General features: G+C 43.0%; 1 protein-coding gene across 3 annotated transcripts in view; it reads left to right on the top strand.

Moving 5' to 3' along the window:
• The window catches only part of ABCD2 (ATP binding cassette subfamily D member 2), a 104,555-nt gene that overhangs the window by 26,017 nt on the left and 54,552 nt on the right, over window positions 1–23,986 (top strand). For all 3 annotated transcript variants that reach the window (XM_063448075.1, XM_063448076.1, XM_063448078.1), the window contains 2 exons: window positions 13,897–14,018; window positions 16,273–16,438. In XM_063448075.1, coding sequence (XP_063304145.1) covers window positions 13,897–14,018; window positions 16,273–16,438 — 288 coding nt within the window. The remainder of the gene's footprint in view (window positions 1–13,896; window positions 14,019–16,272; window positions 16,439–23,986) is intronic.

Raw genomic sequence — 23,986 nt, 5'->3', positions numbered from 1 at the left:
AGTTTGTTCGTTCAGTTTATTACAAGGAGGGAGCTACCGGCGTGCAGCTCCCTCCTTGTAATATGTAACTATAGAAGCGGCAGGGAGCAGTGCTCCTCGCCACTTCCTAAGCCCCCCATGTCCCCCCCCTCACTCTATGGGGGTCAATATGACCCCCATAATAGCACAAGGGAGATTAAAATCTCCCCAATACCCCTACTCGCTATACCGCGAGTAGGGGCATGTCCACTAAACAGTGAGCAGCCTGTGGCTGCTCACTGTAAAAAAAAAAAAAATGGTAATAAGTAGGTCCCCCCCACCCCTGCGCGGTGGGTGGGGGCCCTAATAAAACAATAAGGGGGGGGGACCTATTGTCCTCGCCCCCGGCCCCCACCCCTGCGCGGTGGGTGGGGGCCCTAATAAAACAATAAGGGGGGGGGACCTACTGTCCTCCCCCCCTGGCCCCCACCCCTGAGCGGTGGGTGGGGGCCCTAATAAAACAATAAGGGGGGGGGGACCTACTGTCCTCCCCCCCGGCCCCCACCCCTGCGCGGTGGGTGGGGGCCCTAATAAAAACAATAAGGGGGGGGGCCTACTGTCCTCCCCCCCGGCCCCCACCCCTGAGCGGTGGGTGGGGGCCCTAATAAAACAATAAGGGGGGGGGACCTATTGTCCTCCCCCCCCTGGCCCCCACCCCTGCGCGGTGGGTGGGGGCCCTAATAAAAACAATAAGGGGGGGGACCTATTGTCCTCCCCCCCGGCCCCCACCCCTGCGCGGTGGGTGGGGGCCCTAATAAAACAATAAGGGGGGGGGACCTACTGTCCTCCCCCCCTGGCCCCCACCCCTGAGCGGTGGGTGGGGGCCCTAATAAAAACAATAAGGGGGGGGGACCTACTGTCCTCCCCCCCGGCCCCCACCCCTGAGCGGTGGGTGGGGGCCCTAATAAAAACAATAAGGGGGGGGGGACCTACTGTCCTCCCCCCTAGCCCCCACCCCTGCGCGGTGGGTGGGGGCCCTAAATGAACCCCCCCCATCAAGGTGACTAGGGGTCCCAAGCCCCTAGTCACCCCCCACCCAAAACATTCTATCCCCTACCTACCCCCCTCACCCTAAAAATAGTGAGGGGGGAATAAAATAACTAACCTGTAAAAAAAAAAAAAAATAAACTTACCATTTGACGTCTTCTTTTTTCTAAATTCTTCTTACTTCAGCCCCCCAAAAGGCCAAATAAAAATCCATAAACCCGTCGCACTTTAAAAAAAAAAAAAAAAAAAAAACGAGCGCAAACAAAAATTAATCCATCTTCACCCATGGAGGGCACGCCGCGTACTTGTAGCGGTACTTACCTTATCCGGGGGCCGGACGCGGTCCTCTCTTCAAGCCGCGCGCGGTCCTGCGGCTGCACGAGCCGCGCGCGGCTCGTCCGACTGTTCAGACAGGAAGGCGGGCAGTGACCGCGAGAAGCGGTCACGTGTCCCGCCTGCAGCTAAGAGCGCGCCGCGAATCTCGGGCGCGCTCTTAAAGAGACAGTGGGAGCCTAAATTGCAAAAAGGCTCCCATTGGCTCCTGTCATGCCAATCACCCCATACACTTACCTGTTAGGGGAGTGGAAGTGACAGGAGCCAATCACATTAGTTTGAAGGCTACTTATACTTACCCTTTTCCCTTAGTTCCTTGCCCTATCGTGGTTTCTGCTACAGTTCCCTTTAGTGCTTGTTGTGTTCAGTTGTGTTTCTCCGTATTTGACCTTGGCTTTGTATTCTGACTTCGTTTTCGCTTTATCCTATTCTGTACTGTTTGCCGGCTTGCTGATTCCTGTGTACCAGTCCCCGGCTAGTTTTCGTTTACGCTGTCTCTTTGTGCCCTTGACCTCGGATCGTTCCTGACTCTGTCTTATCCTATTACGTCGAGTCCGGCCACTCTAAGGTCCGGTAGACGTATCTCTCCTCTGTACTGTCTTCTGTTAGGCTGGATCCTGCGTGTAGGGGTATATACTCGTTACAGTACTGAGCTCCGCAGGGCGGGTCAAGGCTTATAAAGCCTTGCCCCGTCCTGCAATTAGGCTTAGAACACAATGATTGGTTGGTTTAAGCCAATCAGAGTGCTCTGTGTCATTTTACACAGCGTGGGAAAATTCAAAAGAACTTTCCCACGCTGTGTAAAATGACACAGAGCACTGTGATTGGATGGTTTGAAATCCATCCAATCACACTGCTCTGTGTCATTTTACAAGCGTGGGAAAGTTCTTTGGAATTTTCCCACGCTTGTAAAATGACACAGAGCACTGTGATTGGATGGCTTGAAAACCATCCAATCACAGTGATCTGTCATTTTACACAGCGTGGGAAAGTTCTTTTGAATTTTCCCACGCTGTGTAAAATGACACAGAGCACTCTGATTGGCTTAAACCAACCAATCATTGTGTTCTAAGCCTAATTGCAGGGCGGGGCAAGGCTTTATAAGCCATGACCCGCCCTGCGGAGCTCAGTACGCGGCGTGCCCTCCATGGGTGAAGATGGATTAATTTTTGTTTGCGCTCGTTTTTTTTTTTTTTTTTTTTTTTTAAAGTGCGACGGGTTTATGGATTTTTTTTATTTGGCCTTTTGGGGGGCTGAAGTAAGAAGAATTTAGAAAAAAGAAGACGTCAAATGGCAAGTTTAATTTTTTTTTTTTTTTTACAGGTTAGTTATTTTATTCCCCCCTCACTATTTTTAGGGTGAGGGGGGTAGGTAGGGGATAGAATGTTTTGGGTGGGGGGTGACTAGGGGCTTGGGACCCCTAGTCACCTTGATGGGGGGGGTTCATTTAGGGCCCCCACCCACCGCGCAGGGGTGGGGGCTAGGGGGGAGGACAGTAGGTCCCCCCCCTTATTGTTTTATTAGGGCCCCCACCCACCGCTCAGGGGTGGTGGCCGGGGGGGAGGACAGTAGGTCCCCCCCCCTTATTGTTTTTATTAGGGCCCCCACCCACCGCGCAGGGGTGGGGGCCAGGGGGGGGAGGACAATAGGTCCCCCCCCCTTATTGTTTTATTAGGGCCCCCACCCACCGCTCAGGGGTGGGGGCCGGGGGGGAGGACAGTAGGTCCCCCCCCTTATTGTTTTATTAGGGCCCCCACCCACCGCGCAGGGGTGGGGGCCAGGGGGGGAGGACAATAGGTCCCCCCCCTTATTGTTTTATTAGGGCCCCCACCCACCGCTCAGGGGTGGGGGCCGGGGGGGAGGACAGTAGGTCCCCCCCCTTATTGTTTTATTAGGGCCCCCACCCACCGCTCAGGGGTGGGGGCCGGGGGGGAGGACAGTAGGTCCCCCCCCTTATTGTTTTTATTAGGGCCCCCACCCACCGCGCAGAGGTGGGGGCCAGGGGGGGGAGGACAATAGGTCCCCCCCCCCTTATTGTTTTATTAGGGCCCCCACCCACCGCTCAGGGGTGGGGGCCGGGGGGGAGGACAGTAGGTCCCCCCCCCTTATTGTTTTATTAGGGCCCCCACCCACCGCTCAGGGGTGGGGGCCGGGGGGGAGGACAGTAGGTCCCCCCCCTTATTGTTTTATTAGGGCCCCCACCCACCGCTCAGGGGTGGGGGCCGGGGGGGAGGACAGTAGGTCCCCCCCCTTATTGTTTTATTAGGGCCCCCACCCACCGCTCAGGGGTGGGGGCCGGGGGGGAGGACAGTAGGTCCCCCCCCTTATTGTTTTTATTAGGGCCCCCACCCACCGCGCAGGGGTGGGGGCCAGGGGGGGGAGGACAATAGGTCCCCCCCCCTTATTGTTTTATTAGGGCCCCCACCCACCGCTCAGGGGTGGGGGCCGGGGGGGGGGAGGACAGTAGGTCCCCCCCCTTATTGTTTTATTAGGGCCCCCACCCACCGCGCAGGGGTGGGGGCCGGGGGGGAGGACAGTAGGCCCCCCCCCCTTATTGTTTTATTAGGGCACCCACCCACCGCGCAGGGGTGGGGGCCAGGGGGGAGGACAATAGGTCCCCCCCTTATTGTTTTATTAGGGCCCCCACCCACCGCTCAGGGGTGGGGGCCGGGGGGGAGGACAGTAGGTCCCCCCCCCCCCTTATTGTTTTATTAGGGCCCCCACCCACCGCGCAGGGGTGGGGGCCGGGGGGGAGGACAGTAGGTCCCCCCCCTTATTGTTTTATTAGGGCACCCACCCACCGCGCAGGGGTGGGGGCCAGGGGGGGAGGACAGTAGGTCCCCCCCCTTATTGTTTTATTAGGGCCCCCACCCATCGCGCAGGGGTGGGGGCCAGGAGGGAAGACAGTAGCCTCCCCCCCCCCCCAATCTTTAACCCCCGCGCAGGGGAGGGGGGGTGTTTATTAGTTGTTGTTTTTTTTTGTTTTTTTTTACAGTGAGCAGCCACAGGCTGCTCACTGCTTACTAGACATGCCCCTACTCGCGGTATAGCGAGTAGGGGCATATTATTTACTAATACTAAGTAATCTTTACTTAGTATTAGTAAAGTTGGCTGAAAGACCAATTCAGGTATTTCAGCCTTTTAGTAGATAGCTCCCTGATACCGTGGGAATTAGGGAGTTATCTACTAAGCGGCTGCAAGATGCAGCCGCGGCAATGAATAGGATCGGAGTTTCATTCATTAGAATGAAATTCCGATACAAACAAAGTACCGAATTGCATCCTAACACCAATGGAGAAACAGTGCTCATTCTGTTAGGATGCAATTCGGCAGTTTTGCCGGCGTTCTGTCTAAGTGACAGGACGTTCGGCAATACTGACAGGAAGCATTGTGGGAACAGGGAGGAAAGCTAGGGATCATGGGAAAATTGCTCTGACCAGCGGAAATGAAGCACACTTTGCTCCTCCGCTGGTCAGAGCTGGTCAAGCGGAGGAATCCCATAAGACAAAGAGTCCCTACTTTGTCTTATGGTTTTAAAGAAAACTAAAGAAGACAGGAAGAAAAGAAGAACAGATCCTGAGAGAGGGGGAGAAGAGGAAGAGATTGAGGAAAGGTAAGTTCGGCATGACAGTGCCGCTTTAACTGTACTTTTTTGGCTTGAGTATCAGAGAGACAATCACAATGACATGTTGTGGATAGTGGCTAAATTAGAATATGTTAAAGTTATATTTACACAACAGCATAGACCGTCATTAAAATAGGTATTAAAATATTGACATTATCCTAAGAATGACCATATTAAAAGCCTGCAGTCTTTTCCTCTTCAATATTTTTGTATTTCATTAAATTTTAGAAATTAAACATTTGGGTTTAACTTCATATTTCATATGAAAACAACAAATATAATAAATCTGATTATCCCATTTAAGTCTCGTCTGAATCATTTCTTAAATAGATAATAATTACAAGCTGGTATCTAAAAAGCTGATATAGTCTTAGGTTAAACCAATTATCTAGAATTAATCAGCAAAGCAGTATACAATACACAAAATATAACATAAATGTCAGATACATCATAAACATGTAACAAAATAAAGACATATGGACATCCTTCGAGGACAAAAGAATGGGTGATACCAGTATCTTTTCTTTAAAATAACAGCATTTTACCAAATGGATGTAGCTACGCAAGGGTTTTATTTACTAGAGGTAGGCAATCTATTCTGTATAATAATCAAACCAATTTGTCCATATCTTGTTATAGGTAACCATATTATTTTCTTTAAAATAGGCCACCTTTTCCATTAGACCTTGAGAAATCGAATATTCAAACGCCACGTTAACAGTGGATATCTGCACGGACGGCTTCCGTTCGTGCATTCGAACGGAACTTGGCATTTAAAACTATTGGAAATAGACTAGCCGCACAGCCAAATTCTGTGGAACTATTTTAGGGCATGAAAGCCATGCTGTCAAATGTGACTTCCAGAAAACTTTTGAACCCCTGCTCTGATCTGGGTGATTTTTGGATATGTTGTTGGCCCAGATCAGAGCTATTTAGGGATGTTAATGGGGATATGTTGTTTTTTTAGGTACTTTTTGGGGTTTGTATAAATGGATTTTGCCTGTGGATAATTAAGTTATTCCATTAGCTAGCTTAATTACATCACAGGCATAGAGGAGGGCTTGCTGACTGTATGTGGGAGTGTTTCGTGTTAATTATTGTTTCTATTGGCTTTTGTAACTTTGTGTCCTGTGCTCCACAAGGTCCACGTGAGCGGTAACCTTGTGGGGAAAAACTGTATAAAAGAAGCTGCTGTATCATTAAACCTGAAGTTCTACTTCACCCTCAATTTAGAGTCCTGTCTCTTATTGGCAGGTATCTGCTACAAGGGATTTCTATGCTCTTCATACTCCCTTGCTATAATCAGTGAGCTCTTCTAAGAGCTTGTTCCTGTTTCGGCTTCGCTGTCTGGGGAAAGAGAGGTTCACCCACTGGAACCTGGAGCCTTGTCGTAGGTCCAGGATGGGTAGGAGACGGCGAGACCCCAACCAAGCTGCGGCGGTTCGTGAGGGGCTGCTGTGTTTATGGCTGCTGGTGTTGTGCTTGGAGCCCTCAGGAAGCGCTAAGTGGCTACTAAAAAAGACTGGACATACCCCATTTTGAATACCGTGGGTTGTCTACTTTTACAAATGGTATGCCATGATGGGGTTAATTTTCATCCCTGGGCTGCCATACGGTCTCAAAGGCCCAGCAAACCAATCTGGCAAATTTCAATGTGCAAACATGGAAAAGGGGAAAGCCATACATTTGACCCCTGTAAATTTACAAAAACCCATAAAACCTTTACATTGGGGTACTGTTGTACTCAGGAGATGTTGCTGAACACATATTGCGGTGTTCTTTTTGCGGTTCTACAGATATTTTGTATAATATTAAAGGGACACCATAGTCACCAGAACGACTACAGCTTATTGAATTTGTTCTGGTGAGTAGAATCATTACATTCAGGCTTTTTGCTGTAAACACTGTCTTTACATTACAGCCTAGTGATTCACTGTCCACTCCTTATATGGCTGTTAGAGATCCTTCCTGGGTCATGGCTGCCTAAAATGCATCTAAACATTCAGTGTCTCCACCCCCTGCAGGCAGGCACTGAACTTTCCTCATAGTGATGCATTGATTCAATTAATCTCTATGAGGAGATGCTGATTGGCCAGGGCTGTTTTTGAAATTGTGCTGACTCTGCCCCTGATCTGCCTCTTTGTCAGACTCAGACAATCCTTTGGGGAAGCACTGTGATTGGATCAGGCTACCACTTCTGATGATATCAGTGGGCAGGTCTAAAGGAAACAGGGACAAAGTAAGCGGCTGCAGACTTGAATATAAGTAAGATTTTACTATATTTAGGGAGGAATGAGGAGGACAGGGGGGCTAGATGGTGGTTTTAACCCTATAGGGTCAGGAATACGTGTTTGTGTTCCTGACCCTATAGTGCTCCTTTAATGTGTTAGTATCCATATTTGATCTAAAGAAGATTGAATCCTAACATAGAATAACATGACAATATGTCTAATATATATCACATAACTATAGTTCCGTACTAATGATTATGCATGATTTTATTGACTTACCATATTAAGACACTTTAAAATGCCGTTAATCTATTATCAAGGAATCACGTGTTGTATAACCAAATACACTAAATGGGTTCTGTGTTTGTAAAACAATATTTTCAAACGTTAAAGGATATTAAATGCCTAGTTAGTATTTCTGAATAGGCACTGATATATTAAGTAAGTTATACTAATTTCTTATCCCTTATGTATTACGAAATACTTATGGATATATATATATATATATACACTGCTCATAAAAATAAAGGGAACACAAAAATAACACATCCTAGATCTGAATGAATGAAATATTCTTCTGAAATATTCTTCTGAAATACTTTGCTCTTTACATAGTTGAATGTGCTGACCACAAAATCACACAAAAATAAAAAAAAATGGAAATCAAATTTTTCAACCCATGGAGGTCTAGATTTGGAGTCACACTCAAAATTAAAGTGGAAAAACACACTACAGGCTGATCCAACTTTGATGTAATGTCCTTAAAACAAGTCAAAATGAGGCTCAGTAGTGTGTGTGGCCTCCACGTGCCTGTATGACCTCCCTACAATGCCTGTGCATGTTCCTGATGAGGTGGCGCATGGTCTTCTGAGGGATCTTCTCCCAGACCTGGACTAAAGCATCTGCCAACTCCTGGACAGTCTGTGGTGCAACGTGACGTTGGTGGATGGAGCGAGACATGATGTTCCAGATGTGCTCAATTGGATTTAGGTCTGGGGAACGGGCGGGCCAGTCCATAGCATCAATGCCTTCGTCTGCTGACACACTCCAGCCACATGAGGTCTAGCATTGTCTTGCATTAGGAACCCAGGACCAATCCCACCAGCATATGGTCTCACAAGGGGTCTGAGGATCTCATCTCGGTACCTAATGGCAGTCAGGCTACCTCTGGCAAGCACATGGAGGGCTGTGCGGCCCCCCCAAAGAAATGCCACCCCACACCATTACTGACCCATTGCCAAACCGGTCATGCTGGAGGATGTTGCAGGCAGCAGAACGTTCTCCACGGCGTCTCTAGACTCTGTCACATCTGTCACATGTGCTCAGTGTGAACCTGCTTTTATCTGTGAAGAGCACAGGGCGCCAGTGGCGAATTTGCCAATGTTGGTGTTCTCTGGCAAATGCCAAACGTCTTGCACGGTGTTGGGCTGTTAACACAACCCCCACCTGTGGACGTTGGGCCCTCATACCACCCTCATGGAGTCTGTTTCTGACCATTTGAGAGGACACATGCACATTTGTGGCCTGCTGGAGATCATTTTGCAGGACTCTGGCAGTGCTCCTCCTGTTCCTCCTTGCACAAAGGTGGAGGTAGCGGTCCTGCTGCTGGGTTGTTGCCCTCCTCCGGCCTCCTCCACATCTCCTGATGTACTGGCCTGTCTCCTGGTAGCGCCTCCATGCTCTGGACACTACGCTGACAGACACAGCAAACCTTCTTGCCATAGCTCGCATTGATGTACCATCCTGGATGAGATGCAATACCTGAGCCACTTGTGTGGGTTGTAGACTCTGTCTCATGCTACCACTAGAGTGAAAGCACCGCCAGCATTCAAAAGTGACCAAAACATCAGCCAGGAAACATAGGAACTGAGAAGTGGTCTGTGGTCACCACCTGCAGAACCACTCCTTTATTTGAAGTGTCTTGCTAATTGCCTATAATTTCCACCTGTTGTCTATCCCATTTGCACAACAGCATGTGAAATTGTCACTCAGTGTTGCTTCCTAAGTGGACAGTTTGATTTCACAGAAGTGTGATTCACTTGGAGTTACATTGTGTTGTTTAAGTGTTCCCTTTATTTTTTTGAGCAGTGTATATATATATATATATATATATATATATATATATATCCTTCATAAGTCGATATCAACATGAAGAGAAATAGGGTATGGTGCTTTTCAGCAATATTGTTACTGCATTACCAACACTGCTGAAAGTACCAATATATTTTTATTATCAACATTATTCGAAAAAATTGCATAAATATAAAGCCTTCATTAATTATCCAGTTATGTCACATGGATACACAGAAGGCTACAACTATCAGATGGCTCCCACTTGTATCCCATATCTTGTAAATGTAAGAGTAATGTTATCAAAAAACTTTCAATAAAATGTTAGTTATTAGAATTGTCTTTTTTACTTTTCTATGCATTTTATATCCCTGCGCTAGTTTTTAAATACTTGTTAAGATACAATTTTGGATCCCGAATTACTTCCAACTCAGTATAGATACAATAATGACATCATCTTTCACATTACTCTAGGTATAACAATTTTTTCTATAATGACACTACCAATTAAAGAGACACTATAGTGACCAGAACAGCTTTAGCTTAATGAAGCCGTTTTGGTGTATAGATCATGCCCCTGCAGTCTCAGTGCTCAATTCTTTGTCATTTAGGAGTCACACCTCCTGCATATGACTTACACATGCTTCCTGTACACTTCTTGTAAAGAGTCGTCTAATGTTTACACTTCCTTTATTGTAAATTCAGCATAATTTAGACTTTTCTTATCTCTTGCACTGTTAATAGCTTGATAGAACTAGCAGGAGCCTCCTGTTTGTGATTAAAGTTCAATATACAGAGCAGGAGATAAAAACGTTTAAAGTAAGTTTCATCTGATTGAAAATGAAACCTTTTCTTTCATGTAGGCGGTGTCAGTCACAACCAGGAAAGGTGTGAGTAGGGCTGCATAAACAAAAATAAAAGTGATTTATCTCCTGAATGGCAGAGAATTGAACAGTGAGACTGCATGGGGCACAATCTTAACACCAAAACTGCTTCATTAAGCTAAATTTGTTTTCATGACTATAGTGTCCCTTTTTTAATAAAAAAAAAAAAGAAAAGAGGAAAAGCTAGTTCTATTCAAACCTAGTTAGCGTTCCACTGTAAGTTGATTGTTATGGATTAGTCTACTGCAACTAATCAGATAATTTTATCCTTACTATCTAATAACTTTCAGAGAAGAAGGAGGATTAATTTCATCTGCCGGCCTACTGACTGAAAGCACAGGTGGGAATAGAAGCTACTCTAAATAGAACTGCTAGCTGTAAAATATCTGGCATTATGTATTAGCAACAACTCATGGAAATGACTGTTTACATTTTCTGGAAAAGAGAAGAAAGCAGAAAGATGAAAAAAGAGAATAGAAAGAAGGGGGTGGGGGGGGGGGGGGGGGGGTGTAAAACAAGGCAAGAAAAATAAACTCTCCCCATGCCTCCATCAAGCAAATTTGACAACATCATAATTCAGTGAGATAGTAGTTTTACTGTCTCAATATTTGACTTTGGTCCTCTTCTAAATGGTCCTATTCTAAATTGAGATCATTCATTATTCTAGTTTGTAATGTGAATATCCAGTGCATTTCTTTCTTGTACAGGATTTTCTACAGATTACCTCCTCTTAGACCCAGTTCAGTTTTGTAATACTCTGGAACGTAAAAAAAGGACAACTCTCCATCCACACACAATCTCAAATGTTTAGATACTGTGGTTTGTTTTGCACCCTCTGTTTTAATGTAGTAGATATGTTCACGCTGGTCTAATTTTCTGTTGTTGCGGGTTAGCGTATAGACAACCCCCTCTGTGGAACAACTGCCTAGAGGAGGAAATCATAGAAATAAAATGGAAAAAGTTCCAAAGAGACAAGGAAGATTGTTTTTGTTTTTTTGTACTGTAGTCCTCACTACTGTCAACATTACTACTGCTTCTATTATGATGCACTGTTCATTTTCTTCTTTGTGTTTCACCTAAATTACTTAGACCTCCTGAGGCAACTGAGGTATCCAGTGTGGTTACTGAATTTCTGAGGGCGTTGTTGCTGGAGAATGACACTTTTCGTTAGATTTTTATTTATTTTTTATTTTCAAAATGGATAAGTGTGGATTTTTGCCAATCATATATTGGATTTTTTTCCATAAGCTTCCTTGTCTCTTTGGAACTTTTTTGTTTTTCTTTCAATAATTTCGTCTTCTGTGTTGTTGCCCAGAGTGGTTTGTCTATTTGCTAACCTGCCAAAAGTGTAATAAACAATATATAGGCTAAATTATGCGTAAGACGAAAACTCGAGTAGCAGAACATATCTACTACATTAAAACAGAGGGTGTGAAACAAACCACAGTGTCTAAATATTTTAGATTGTGTGTGGATGGAGACTTGTCTTCTTTTATATTCCACGTTATTCAAAAATGCAGACTGGGTCCAAGAGGAGGTAATCTCCAGAAAATCCTTTACAGGAAAAAAATGTACTGGATCTTCACATTACAAACCAGAATACCAAATGGTTTCAATTTAGAATGGGACCATAATCAAGTATTGAGACAGTAAAACTACTATCTAGTTGAATTATGATGTTGTCAAAATTAGCTTGATGGAGTGGGGAAGGGGAAATTAAAGGGGGATATTTTTATTTTTATTGTCTGATTTTTTTTTTCATTTCTTTCTTTCTCTTCTCTGTTATATTTTTCCTTCTTTTTTTCCAGAAAATCTAATCAGTAATTTCCATGTGTTGTTGCTAATGCATACTGCCACAGAGATTTTACAGCTAGCAGTTCTATTTAAAGTACCCTCCGTTGCCAACTGTGCTTTCAGTCAGTAGGATGGTGGATGAAATTAATCATCCTTGTTCTCTGACAGTTATTAGATATTAAGGATAAAATGACGGTCACTGATTTGTTGCAGTAGACTAATCCACAACAATCAACTGATTGAAAAGCTAACTAGGTTTGAATAGAATTGATAAAAAAATAAAAAATAAACAAAAAGGTATCGTAATTATAGGAAAAGTTGTTTAATAATGCCAAAGATGATGTTAAGTGTGACAGAAATCCTGTACCGCCACCAGGTTAGCTTGCCCTCTGCTACCAGCGCTACAGACAGTCGCCAAAGCTTGACCTCTTCCACTGGACCAGACTGCAGTGAATATAGCTTTGACGACCTTCTCTCCTGTTGAGCAGTGATTATAGCTTTAGAATAGCCTTTCCCCCACATATTAGACAAGTCTTAATGTAGGGGATAAAATTATCTTTATTGTACAGAACACAGCTGTTTATACAAAACAGTGTTGACTCTCTCTGCCGGGGTCCTATTTACAATGAAATGGATAGTACAATTGACCCTTCCCTGGGCCACTCTGTCTGGGAACTTAATTTCATTATCCCTAGCAAACATAATTGGCACATGATATAGATCCATGGAAAGCTTGTCACTGAGCGCCCGCGCTGTCTAAATAGTATCATTTTATGGTATGCTTCTAAATACTAAGCTAAGAAAGGCATTCTCTTGGTCCCAAGATACAACAGTATAAGAAAACCGCCTAGAAAAAATACCTTTGAGTTAGTCTTTTCTAGCACCATAAAAGTGTATCATGTATATAGTGGATAAGACTAGAGCATTTGACTGACAGGGAACATACTCACCCATAACAGTTAATTTCATGAAGAAAATGATGTGGTAGATCTGATGGTCTTCAGATGTTTCTGGAACACAAAAAGAGAAAATCTATCTGCAATATGATATAATAAATAAACTATTTGTATAGAAGAGCTGTGTGATCAATCTGCTACGCAGAATGACATCCAAGCTCTGTTCCAACATTAGTTACACATATGGTAACATAGGGTGACTCCATGTGCCTCTCTTCAGCTATTAGAATGGCCAAAGGGGAAGTTTCTGGTAAAAGGCATCATTAGCTGATATTTGGCCCTTTGGTTGAAATCTCAAGAAATATCACAGACCCATGTGGGCTTGAGACACTCAGAGGTGTTCACATAGATGAGGTTATAGGTGCCCCATTACTGCTTTAGTAGTGGAGGTTCCACATTATTTACAAGAAGCATGGAGACCCCAGTGTGTTGGATACCAGGCAGACATGCTTGTTGATTGATTACTTGCTGGAAACTACTTTCTTTCTTTCCACTACTTTAAGACGCACATTTAAATACAAATGGCTTTCAATTAGGTTACATAAAGCCAGAGCCATCAAAGGCCATGATGTAGAATTATTTGAGTACATAATAGAGTGCATTGGCGAGTGATAATTTAGTCCTGGCGAATAGGTATTCAACCCTGATGAGTGTGAAAAGGACCCTTCAGGCTTGCAGTGGCAACTATATTTTTAGAATCTGGTTAGTGGCGTAGGACTTGAAATATTTACACCTGTTTAGTATTGCCTAATAGATTGCATCATGGTTGCTATTAGTATAATTATTCATCATCTTTTTTTCATAACTGAATTTATTACTCGTAATTTGTTTGTTGTTCCTACCCTGATGTCATTTATTCATCTTGTGGCTCCTATTCCATTTAGTCCAATAAAAATGTCTGTAGCTTTAAATTAATATACAAAATATATTTGAAAATAAAATGATCTTTCTTTTGTAATCATGTTTTGTATTTTTTCTTTGTTGTGAATATGTTCTAGAATTAGAAGATGGACAGAAACAAGCAATGGTGAGTGAACGTACTGAAGCTTTCACTACAGCCAGAAATTTATTGGCTTCAGGAGCTGATGCCATTGAAAGAATAATGTCATCGTACAAAGAGGTAAGACAAAAATCTATGTTTCATTGTGTTAATTAAAGGAATACTATAGTGTCAGGAATACAAACATGTATTCCTGACACTATTGTGGTAAAATCGTTGTTTAGGTTCAGGCGCCCCTGCCTCCCTTTGAAAGGGTAATTCTACTTAAAGGGACACTATAGTCACCTGAACAACTTTAGCTTAATGAAGCAGTTTTGCGGTATAGAACATGCCGCTGCAGCCTCACTGCTCAATCCTCTGCCATTTAGGAGTTAAATCCCTTTGTTTATGAACCCTAGTCACACCTCCCTGCGTGTGACTTGCACAGCCTTCCATAAACACTTCCTGTAAAGAGAGCCCTATTTAGTCTTTCTTTATTGCAAGTTCTGTTTAATTAAGATTTTCTTATCCCCTGCTATGTTAATAGCTTGCTAGACCCTGCAAGAGCCTCCTGTATGTGATTAAAGTTCAATTTAGAGATTGAGATACAATTATTTAAGGTAAATTACTGTTTGAAAGTGAAACCATTTTTTTTTTCATGCAGGCTCTGTCAATCATAGCCAGGGGAGGTGTGGCTAGGGCTGCATAAACAGAAACAAAGTCAGTGAATTGAGCAGTGAAATTACAGGGGAATGATCTATACACTAAAACTGCTTTATTGAGCTAAAGTAATTTAGGTGACTATAGTGTTCCTTTAATTGTGCCAATCAACATCTCCTCATAGAGATGAACTGAAGCAATGCATCTCTATGGGTAATGTTCAGCACCTCCATGCAGAGTCAAGCACATCTGAAGTGACTACCACTAGAGGTGTTACTAGGTATTAAAACCTTAAACAGCCTGCAGGGATAGGCTATAGACACCAGAACAACTACATTAAGCTGTAGTTTTGGTGAGTATAGTCTTCATTTAAGGAGCAATGTAAGTTCAGACATCATCGAATACTGACTGTGCATTAAGCAGTATAAGATTTATATTAGTATTACACATACATACATACATATTATATGAAATTTGAAATGTTTTTTTGTATTCATATAATGTTAATGCAAAATCACTTACCACATACTTACAGGTTTCATAATTAAGATATGTATAACTATATACAGTAGTTCTATACAATGCAATAACTATATACAATATATACAATAACTCTGTACATAACCCTCTGTAAAATAAGGAAATTCTTTGAAAACAGATGCCTTAGTTGGTGGTTAACCCCTTAAGGACACATGACATGTGTGAATGGTCATGATTCCCTTTTATTCCAGAAGTTTGGTCCTTAAGGGGTTAATTTAGTGCACCTGTATACCTGTCATGTATTGTGTAAATTAAATGAAATATCTGGTATTTTTAGTATCAGATTTTTTTATCCTGGAAAAAATCGGCATTGTGGCTTATTGTATTTTTTAAACAGACACACACATTCACTGACACTCACTCACTCACTGACAGGCACTCGAACACACTCAATGACATACACTTACACATTCACTTATTATCTGAATTTGCCCACCCAGCCTCCCCACCTGGAGAGCTGGAGTGGATATGTCCCTGGGGTCCAGTGAGGTTGCTGTGAGGCAGCCAGCTGTAAGTGCATTCTAGGTGGCGAGGGAGCATCTGCTCTGCTCCCTCGCGGGCCGTCTGCTGATGCTGGAAGTCGGAATAGGACTTCATATTCCGGCTCCTGGCATCAGTAGATGGCGCGTGAGGGAGCAGAAGGATTACAGTTCCTTTGCTCCCTCGCCACCTAGAATGCACTTACAGCTGCCTGCCTCACAGCAACCCCACTGGACCCCAGGGACGTGCGGAGCATCGGCTGCATATAAAGATATGCGCTATATATATATGCAGATAGCCGTCCCGGGCCCCTAACGGCAGACACAGGGCACAACGGCAGACTCATATGCCGCCCCTGTTAAAGTGCCACCTGGGGCCATCGCTCCACCGGGGCCTATGGACGGGCCGGCCCTGGTACCTGTGATCTTACCTTTAAAGTCCATGGCATTTGCTTTTTTGTGGTCAATCTTCAGCACTCAAACCTCACCCCTTTGTGTTGGGGACATTTAGGGGAGTACATCTGCTTCACTCAACCAATCAAGTACTTGTGCAGCCCAAGTACACACTACCTAAGAGTTGACACTGCAATGAATGTGGTCCTGTGTGGCCCTTCTTTGCTCTATAGACCAACCTAACCTGTGCTGCTGGAGAAGACAAGATGTGGCGTGGTAACCCAGTGGGTCATTTCTTTAAATCCTAATTTTCCTTTTTACAGGTCACAGAATTAGCAGGTTACACGGCAAGAGTGTACAATATGTTTATGGTCTTTGATGAAGTTAAGAGAGGAATATATAAAAAGTCTTTAATTCAGGAAACGATGCAAACTGAAGATAATAAAGGAAGAACAGGATTGCACATCGATGGACCTTTGGAAATTAAAGGTGATTTGTCATACATGTGTTTCTAAATCCATTGACGTAAAGTTACATAGAAAAAATGCTGCTGTGACATTTATTTTTATTTTCATGTTTAAATTATGTTGCAAACTAAAAAATGGTATGCAATGTTTTAAATCAAATCTTCTGAGTGTACAAAGGTTTTGTAAACAACTAAAGGAACATGTTGAAACTATCGCTGTTGAAACATGTTGAAACTATCGCCCTTTACCCAAATCCTCTAAAGTTATTATCTCTGTTTTTTTTTAACCCCTTAAGCAGTGCTACTCAACCTTTTCTCACTCAATGCACACCAAAGCTCTTCCCAGTATTCCCCCTTACATGTGTCACATTAAAATTTCCACATTGCTCCAGCAATTCCAGCACTTGGCAGCATTTGGCACAACAGCAATTTAACAACAAACAAAACCTGCCGGTTGCCACAGTGTCATGCCACAGAACATGCCACACTCAGTTTTCCTATTAAAATATACCACATTCAGTTTGCCAATTAAACATATGCCAAGCCAGGTGCCCATTAAAAAATACCAAAGTCAGTGTGCCCGTTAATAAATATCACATCAAATTTTCTAATTAATAAATACCACAATAAGTTTGTCCATTAATAAATACCACAGTAGATTTGCCAATTCATAAATATCAAAGTAAATTTGTCACTTAATAAGTACCACAGTAAGTTTGCCAATTAATAAATGTCAGTCAGTTTGCCCATTGATAAACAGTCCTTAGCCAAAATTAGTGTTGATTTTTGTTTTTGTTTTTACCTTTTACACAAAAACTGCCCTTTTATAATTGATATCATTGTCATGACACATTTTACTGCTCTAAAACAGTCATATTTGTGCTCAACGATGTCTCATGAGTACAACAGTACCCACCAGTGGCGGATCTAGAGCCTGATCTCGCGAGGGGCACTTGTAAATTATTTAAAGAAATAATCCAGCTCAGTGTAGTGATTATGGTGTCAATAGTGCCGGGATCCCCTCCCAGAGTAAGTAGTCAAACCGTTTAAGAACAGTTTGACAACTTACCTAAAGTCTGCTGGGAAATGGGGCTGTAGTAGGGCATAGGAGCAGTGGTGTGTGTTAGTGATGCAATGTGTAAGGGGTGCAGTGTGTGTGTGTGTGTGAGGGGGACAGTGTGTGTGTGTGTGTGTGTGTGAAGGTTGTAGTGTGTGAGTGAGGGCGGCAGTGTATGTCAGGGATGCAGTGTATGTGTGGGACAGTATGTGTGTGTGTAACAGTTACAGTGTGTGTGTGTGTGAGTATTGCAGTGTATGTGTGAGTGTGGGCAATGTGTGTGAATGGGGCGGCAGTGTATGTGTAGGGCAATGTGTGTATGGGGCAGTGTGTGTGTGTGTATGGGGAGCAGTGTGTGTGGATGGGGTAGTGCATGTGTGTAGAGTGTGTGTGTATGGGGGGCAGTGTGTGTGGATGGGGGCAGTGTGTGTGGATGGGGGGCAATGTGTGTGTGTATGGGGGGCTGTATGTGTATGGGGGGCAGTGTGTGTGTGTATGGGGGGCAGTATGTGTATGGAGGGCAGTAGGTGTATGGGGGGCAGTGTGTGTTTGTATGGGGGGCAATGTGTATGTGTAGAGTGTGTGTGTGTGTGATAAGAAGGGTAGGGGGGCTTTTTTTATAATATATATATATTTTTTTATTTAATTAAAATAAATATTCATTATGTCCCCCCTCCCTTCTTACCTTTACTGGGAGGAGGGGGGACATTTCTGGATCCCTGGTGGTCCGGGTGGGATTCCCTGGTGGTCCGGTGGGGAGAGTAATCTCTAGCTCATAGCTCCAGGGCTAGAGTTCACTCTCGCGAGATTTGGAGCGTTGCCGTGGTAACCGCGGCAACGCTCCGTGCTCGCGAGAGTAGGACCCGGAGGAGCTGCAGGTAAGAACTCCCGGGTCCTCTCTCCCTCCCAGGCCTCCGTCCCCTGCCGGCTGCCAGCACGGTGCCTGCGGACCGGGGAGGGAGATCTCTGATCTCCCCTCCGGTTCGCGAAGGCACATTGCAGGGCTGGCGCCTGCATATGCTGGCAGGGGAGAGGGAGACCGTCTGTTTTCTCGGGAGGGCACAATTGCCCCGTTTCCCCCCCCCCCTAGATCCGCCACTGGTACCCACCAATGTACAGGTTTTATGGGATTTTGGATATATAACTAATAAATTCACATAATTATGAAAAGAAAATACATTAAATATACACATAGAATTAAATTTTATATATATGTACAAATACATGTTAAAAATACCCTCAGATCTTGCACTCGAGGACTTTAACTTGAAATTTTAAGATGATTATTCACCTTCCAAATAAATGTCACTCTAAGGCAGCGTTTCACAATTGGTGTTCCACGGAACGCAAGAGTTCCGCAAGAACAAAATTGCGGTTCTGCTGCATTTCGCCACATCCAAGATGGCCGCTGCTACCTGCTGTTCCCGGAAGGTCGGAAAAAGCAGAGATCACGCAACCGCCTCTGCCGTCAGTACGCCGTGCCATCAGAGCCCACCCTAGCTCCTGGCCTGCCCTGCCATTAACCAGCCCGTCCAGCTGTCAGCCGGCCAGCCCTGCCGTCAGCCAGCCCTGCCATCAGCCATTTTCTATCACTCGTGATAGAGAGTGGACCTGATAGTTAAAGCTCTGTTATTGTCATAGAAAGCTCTGTTAGGTAGGGACAAAGAAAGCTCTGTTAGGTAGGGAAATAGAAATCTCTGTTGGTAGGGACATTGAAATTCTCTGTTAGGGGCATTGAAAGACTCTGTCATGGACATTGAAAAACTCTCTGATGGGCATTGAAAGACTCTGTTAGGGACATTAAAAAGCTCTGTAAGGAACATTAAAGTGCTTTGTCATGGGGCATTGAAAGACTCTCTATGGGGCATTGAAAGGCTCTGTAAGGGACCTTAAAAGGCTCTGTCAGGGGCATTGAAATTATCTGTAAGGGACATTAAAAGGCTCTGTCAGGGGCATTGAAAGGCTCTGCCAGGAGCATTGAAATTCTCTGTTAGGGACATTAAAAGGCTCTGTAAGGGACATTAAAAGGCTCTGCCAGGGGCATTGAAATTATCTGTTAGGGACATTAAAATGTTCTGTAAGAGACATTAAAAGGCTCTGTCAGGGGCATTGAAATGCTCTGCCAGGAGCATTGAAATTCTCTGTTAGGGACATTAAAAGGCTCTGTAAGGGACATTAAAAGGCTCTGCCAGGGGCATTGAAATTATCTGTTAGGGACATTAAAATGTTCTGTAAGAGACATTAAAAGGCTCTGTCAGGGGCATTGAAATGCTCTGCCAGGAGCATTGAAATTCTCTGTTAGGGACATTTAAATGCTCTGTAAGGGACATTAAAAGGCTCTGTCAGGGGCGTTGAAAGACTGTCAGAGACATTGCAAGACTCTGTCAGAGGCACTGAATTTCTCTGTTAGGGACATTAAAATGCTCTGTAAGGGACATTGAAAGACACTCTGTCAGCCAATATTACCCTACTTCACAAACCAGGGAAAAACCCAGACGCCTGTGGTAGTTATGTGGTACCAGCTGGGAAAAAAAGGTCTACTATTAAAACCAGAGAAAGGCAATGAACTCACAGGTCATATAACGTTAGTCGAGGTTTTAATCAAAGAGGAAATAACCCCAATATCTAGTATGACAATGGGAGAAGCACCAACACTTATGCAAAATTTCCAATACGAACAGTTAAGGCACTTTTTAAAAGCACAGGACTTACTACATTGGTCCCCTAGGGAGCTGACTAAGTTTGAACAGTTGTGCCTTCAGGACAAAAGTCCACTCAAACCAACTTCCACGTGTTATAAATTATTACAAACGCACACCCAACTACCATACTTCACTAGAACTTGGAAAGATCACCTACACACTGAGATGGGGGGGGGGGGGGGGAATGGAACGCTATATTTACGGCCATTTTCCATGCACATTCTAGCGTTCCACTACAGGAGATAAACTACAAGTTCATATCAAAATGGTACACGACTCCAGTAGATGTTAATAGATTCGACCCTACAACGTCTCCCAAGTGTTGGAGATGCAAAATAGAAAGAGGCACGTTTCAGCATATATGGTGGTCATGCAATCTGATTACAGGAGTTTGGAGGGAGGTATGGAACACGGTGAACTTAGTAACAAAATTGAACATCCACTTTAACATAGAGGCGCTTCTATTATTCCATTTCAACACGACGCACAGTAGCTTCAGGTACTCCCTCACGTATTTTATGCTGACAGCAGCCAAATATAATATAGTGAGTAATTGGAGAACCCCCACATCACCCACTAAAAAAGATTGGTACTGTAAAATTGAACACTTCCACACAATGGAGGAACTGAGATGGGGTGCACTAGATAAATACCACATATATGCAGAGATCTGGCAACCATGGAAGCAATTTCTAAAGGGAAATATTACAAGATAATAGAAATCATAAGTGCAGCTAAAGTGTCAATGTGTTTGTCTGTTTGTAATTGCTATGAGAACAAGTTAATTTATTTGTTTTTCTTCGGAGAATGTGAAGAATGTGAAGTTGTGAAAATTTACCGTATAATAAGGAAAATGTGGTAAACAATGTCAATAACATGTGATTACACTTCGTTATACCATGTCATTTCAATATTTGCAAGTTCTGATGTACTGTATTGTTAAGAAACGTCCATGTACCGTAAGGAAAATAAGAGAAAAAAAATATATATATAAAAAAAAAAATAAAAAAAAGAAAGACACTCTGTCAGGGGCATTGAAAGACTATGTCAGGGGCATTGAAATTCTCTGTTAAGGACATTAAAATGTTCTGTAAAGGACATTAAAAGGCTCTGTCAGGGGTGTTGAAAGACTCTGTCAGAGGCATTGAAAGACTCTGTCACAGGCATTGAAATTCTCTGTTAGGGACATTAAAATGCTCTGTAAGGGACATTGAAAGACTCTCTGTCAGGGGCATTGAAAGACTCTCTGTCAGGGGCATTGAAAGACTCTGTCACAGGCATTGAAATTCTCTGTTAGGGACATTAAAATGCTCTGTAAGGGACTTTGAAAGACTCTCTGTCAGGGGCATTGAAATTCTTTGTTAGGGACATTAACTCCTTAAGGACCAAACTTCTGGAATAAAAGGGAATCATGACATGTCACACATGTCGTGTGTCCTTAAGGGGTTAAAGGGCTCTGTAAGGGACAATGAAAGACACTGTCAGGGGCATTGAAAGACTGTCGGGGCATTGAAATTCTCTGTTAGAGACATTAAAAGGCTCTGGAAGGGACATTAAAATACTCTGTCAGGGGCATTGAAAGACTCTGTGAGGGGTAAAAAAAACTGTTGGTGTTCAAATCTTTTTGCTCCAAGTCTAGCTCAAAAATCCTGCTTAAGTTTTAGTTCTTTCTAAGAGTGTTATCAAAATCAGCATCCTTTTCAGTCATGTAGTGAGATCTTTATTTTTCAAAGTGTTTTTTTTTTTTTTTTTTTTTTTTTTTACCAATAAACAACCATGAATTTAGAAAGCTGGTTAAAGCAGGGAACTCTTTAGAGAAAAATTATTACTGCTTTTACCTGCTCGGCACTTATAGAAACTGAGAAAGAAGATACAGCTAAAACTCCCGAAAACATGCCCGAAATAGTTGTATCTACTGTTCCTCAAATAGCAGAGACAAGTGACAAGTCAAAAGAAAAGAAAAGCACACAATGCTACCCAATCTTCTTCGCAAACAAAGAAAATAGAATATTTTGATAGCTGTTTGTCATTTGGATTCACAAATGCCAGAAATGAAGATTGTCCTGAAGCACAATGCGTACTTTGCAATAAAATATTGCCAAACAGTTCATTAGCACCTGCTAAATTAAGTACATTGACTTTTTTAAGCGAAAGTTAAAGGAGAATCAGAAGAGTAAACAATTTATGAGCAAAAAATGTCAAAATGCTAATGAAAAAGCCACAGAGGCTTCTTACAGACTGAGTCACCGCATACCACTTGCAGGAGAAGCACACACAATTGGGGAATCACTAATAAAACTATGTGCAAAAGAAATAGTGTCATGTAGAGTAAAAAAATTAAGCTGTGCCACTTTCCAACAACACAGTTTTTGCGCTGTATTCATGATCTTGCTGATGACGTCCATCCTGAACTAATTTCTTGACTGCATCAATTTGATGGGTACTCTCTGCAATTAGACAAGTCCACAGATGTTGCGGGACTTTCAATTTTTTTGGTTTTTGTTAGATATAATTTTGACAAACAGATTGAAGAAGACTTCTGTGTGAAAATTTTAAAACTCATATCATAGGTGAGAAAATCTTTAACTGTATCCAGTAGTTCATGAACACACACAGTATAAATTGGGACAAATGTGTATATGTGTGCAGTGATGGTGCCAAAGCAATGGATGGGAAAGTGGCAGGCGCTGTAACACAAATAAGAAATGTAGGAAAAAAACGCACCAGTTCTCACTGTGTTCCTCAATGACATGCACTGGTAGCTAAAAATATTTCAATCTCACTTAAAACTGTGCTAGACGAATCGGTCCAGATTATTTTTTTTATAAAAAGCTGACCATTACAGTCACGACTATTTAAAGTTATATTTAGATGTAAAAAAAAAAAAAGATAACATTTGTATCTTGTAATACCTTTTTTATTGGACTAACAGAATTTTTTTAATGACAAGCTTTCAGGAGAACCCTTTCTCAAGTTTGAAGCATTTCTGAGCAAGACGACACATAGAATTCAAAGTTGAGTTGTGATACAGGGGTTAAAGCGCTCTGAGTGCAGATAAGACAGGTTTGATAGAACATAGAGGGTCGTAAATATCTTATGCGAAGATCACAGAGCGAGGAAGGAGAGAGAGAAAAAAACAAGCGAACAGTGCAGAAGATGGTGCTAGAAAGGGGGAGTATTACTATAAAGAATGCATGAAGGCCTATATGCAGCATACACATACACACTCACACTCATGTACATATACATATATATACAAGTAGTGTATATGTACAAGTATACACAAGAACATACACCCTATACACAAGTACAAAAAATATACATATAAATACAACCAAATGCTCATATATATGTACATGCATACCTACACATACATCCACACACAAGCACCAATACATGTACCTACACATATACCAATGTGTCTACACATACATAGACTCATATATATATGTATATGTACACATACACCTATTCACATATACATACATGTATGCATGTATATATACACACACACACAAATACATACATGTATACGCATACAAATAAATACATGAACACATATACATACACACAAACACATATACATACATGCAAATGAACTCATATACACACATATAAATGCACAGTCATATATATAAGCATACATGCATAAGAGTATGGAAAAGCATAGGTCTACACACAGTATATTGATAGAATAAACATATTGGAATGCATTTTAAAGTGTTGATACACAGTGGCGTACACATGACCCATGGGGCCCTGGTGCGAAAATTGATCTGTGCCCCCCCCCCCCTCGCGCTTACTCTGCGCGG

Source organism: Pelobates fuscus, chromosome 3, assembly GCF_036172605.1.
Source record: "Pelobates fuscus isolate aPelFus1 chromosome 3, aPelFus1.pri, whole genome shotgun sequence".
Taxonomy (NCBI): domain Eukaryota; kingdom Metazoa; phylum Chordata; class Amphibia; order Anura; family Pelobatidae; genus Pelobates; species Pelobates fuscus.
The sequence above is the reverse complement of the archived record's forward strand: the minus strand, read 5'-3'. Positions and strand labels throughout refer to the sequence as shown.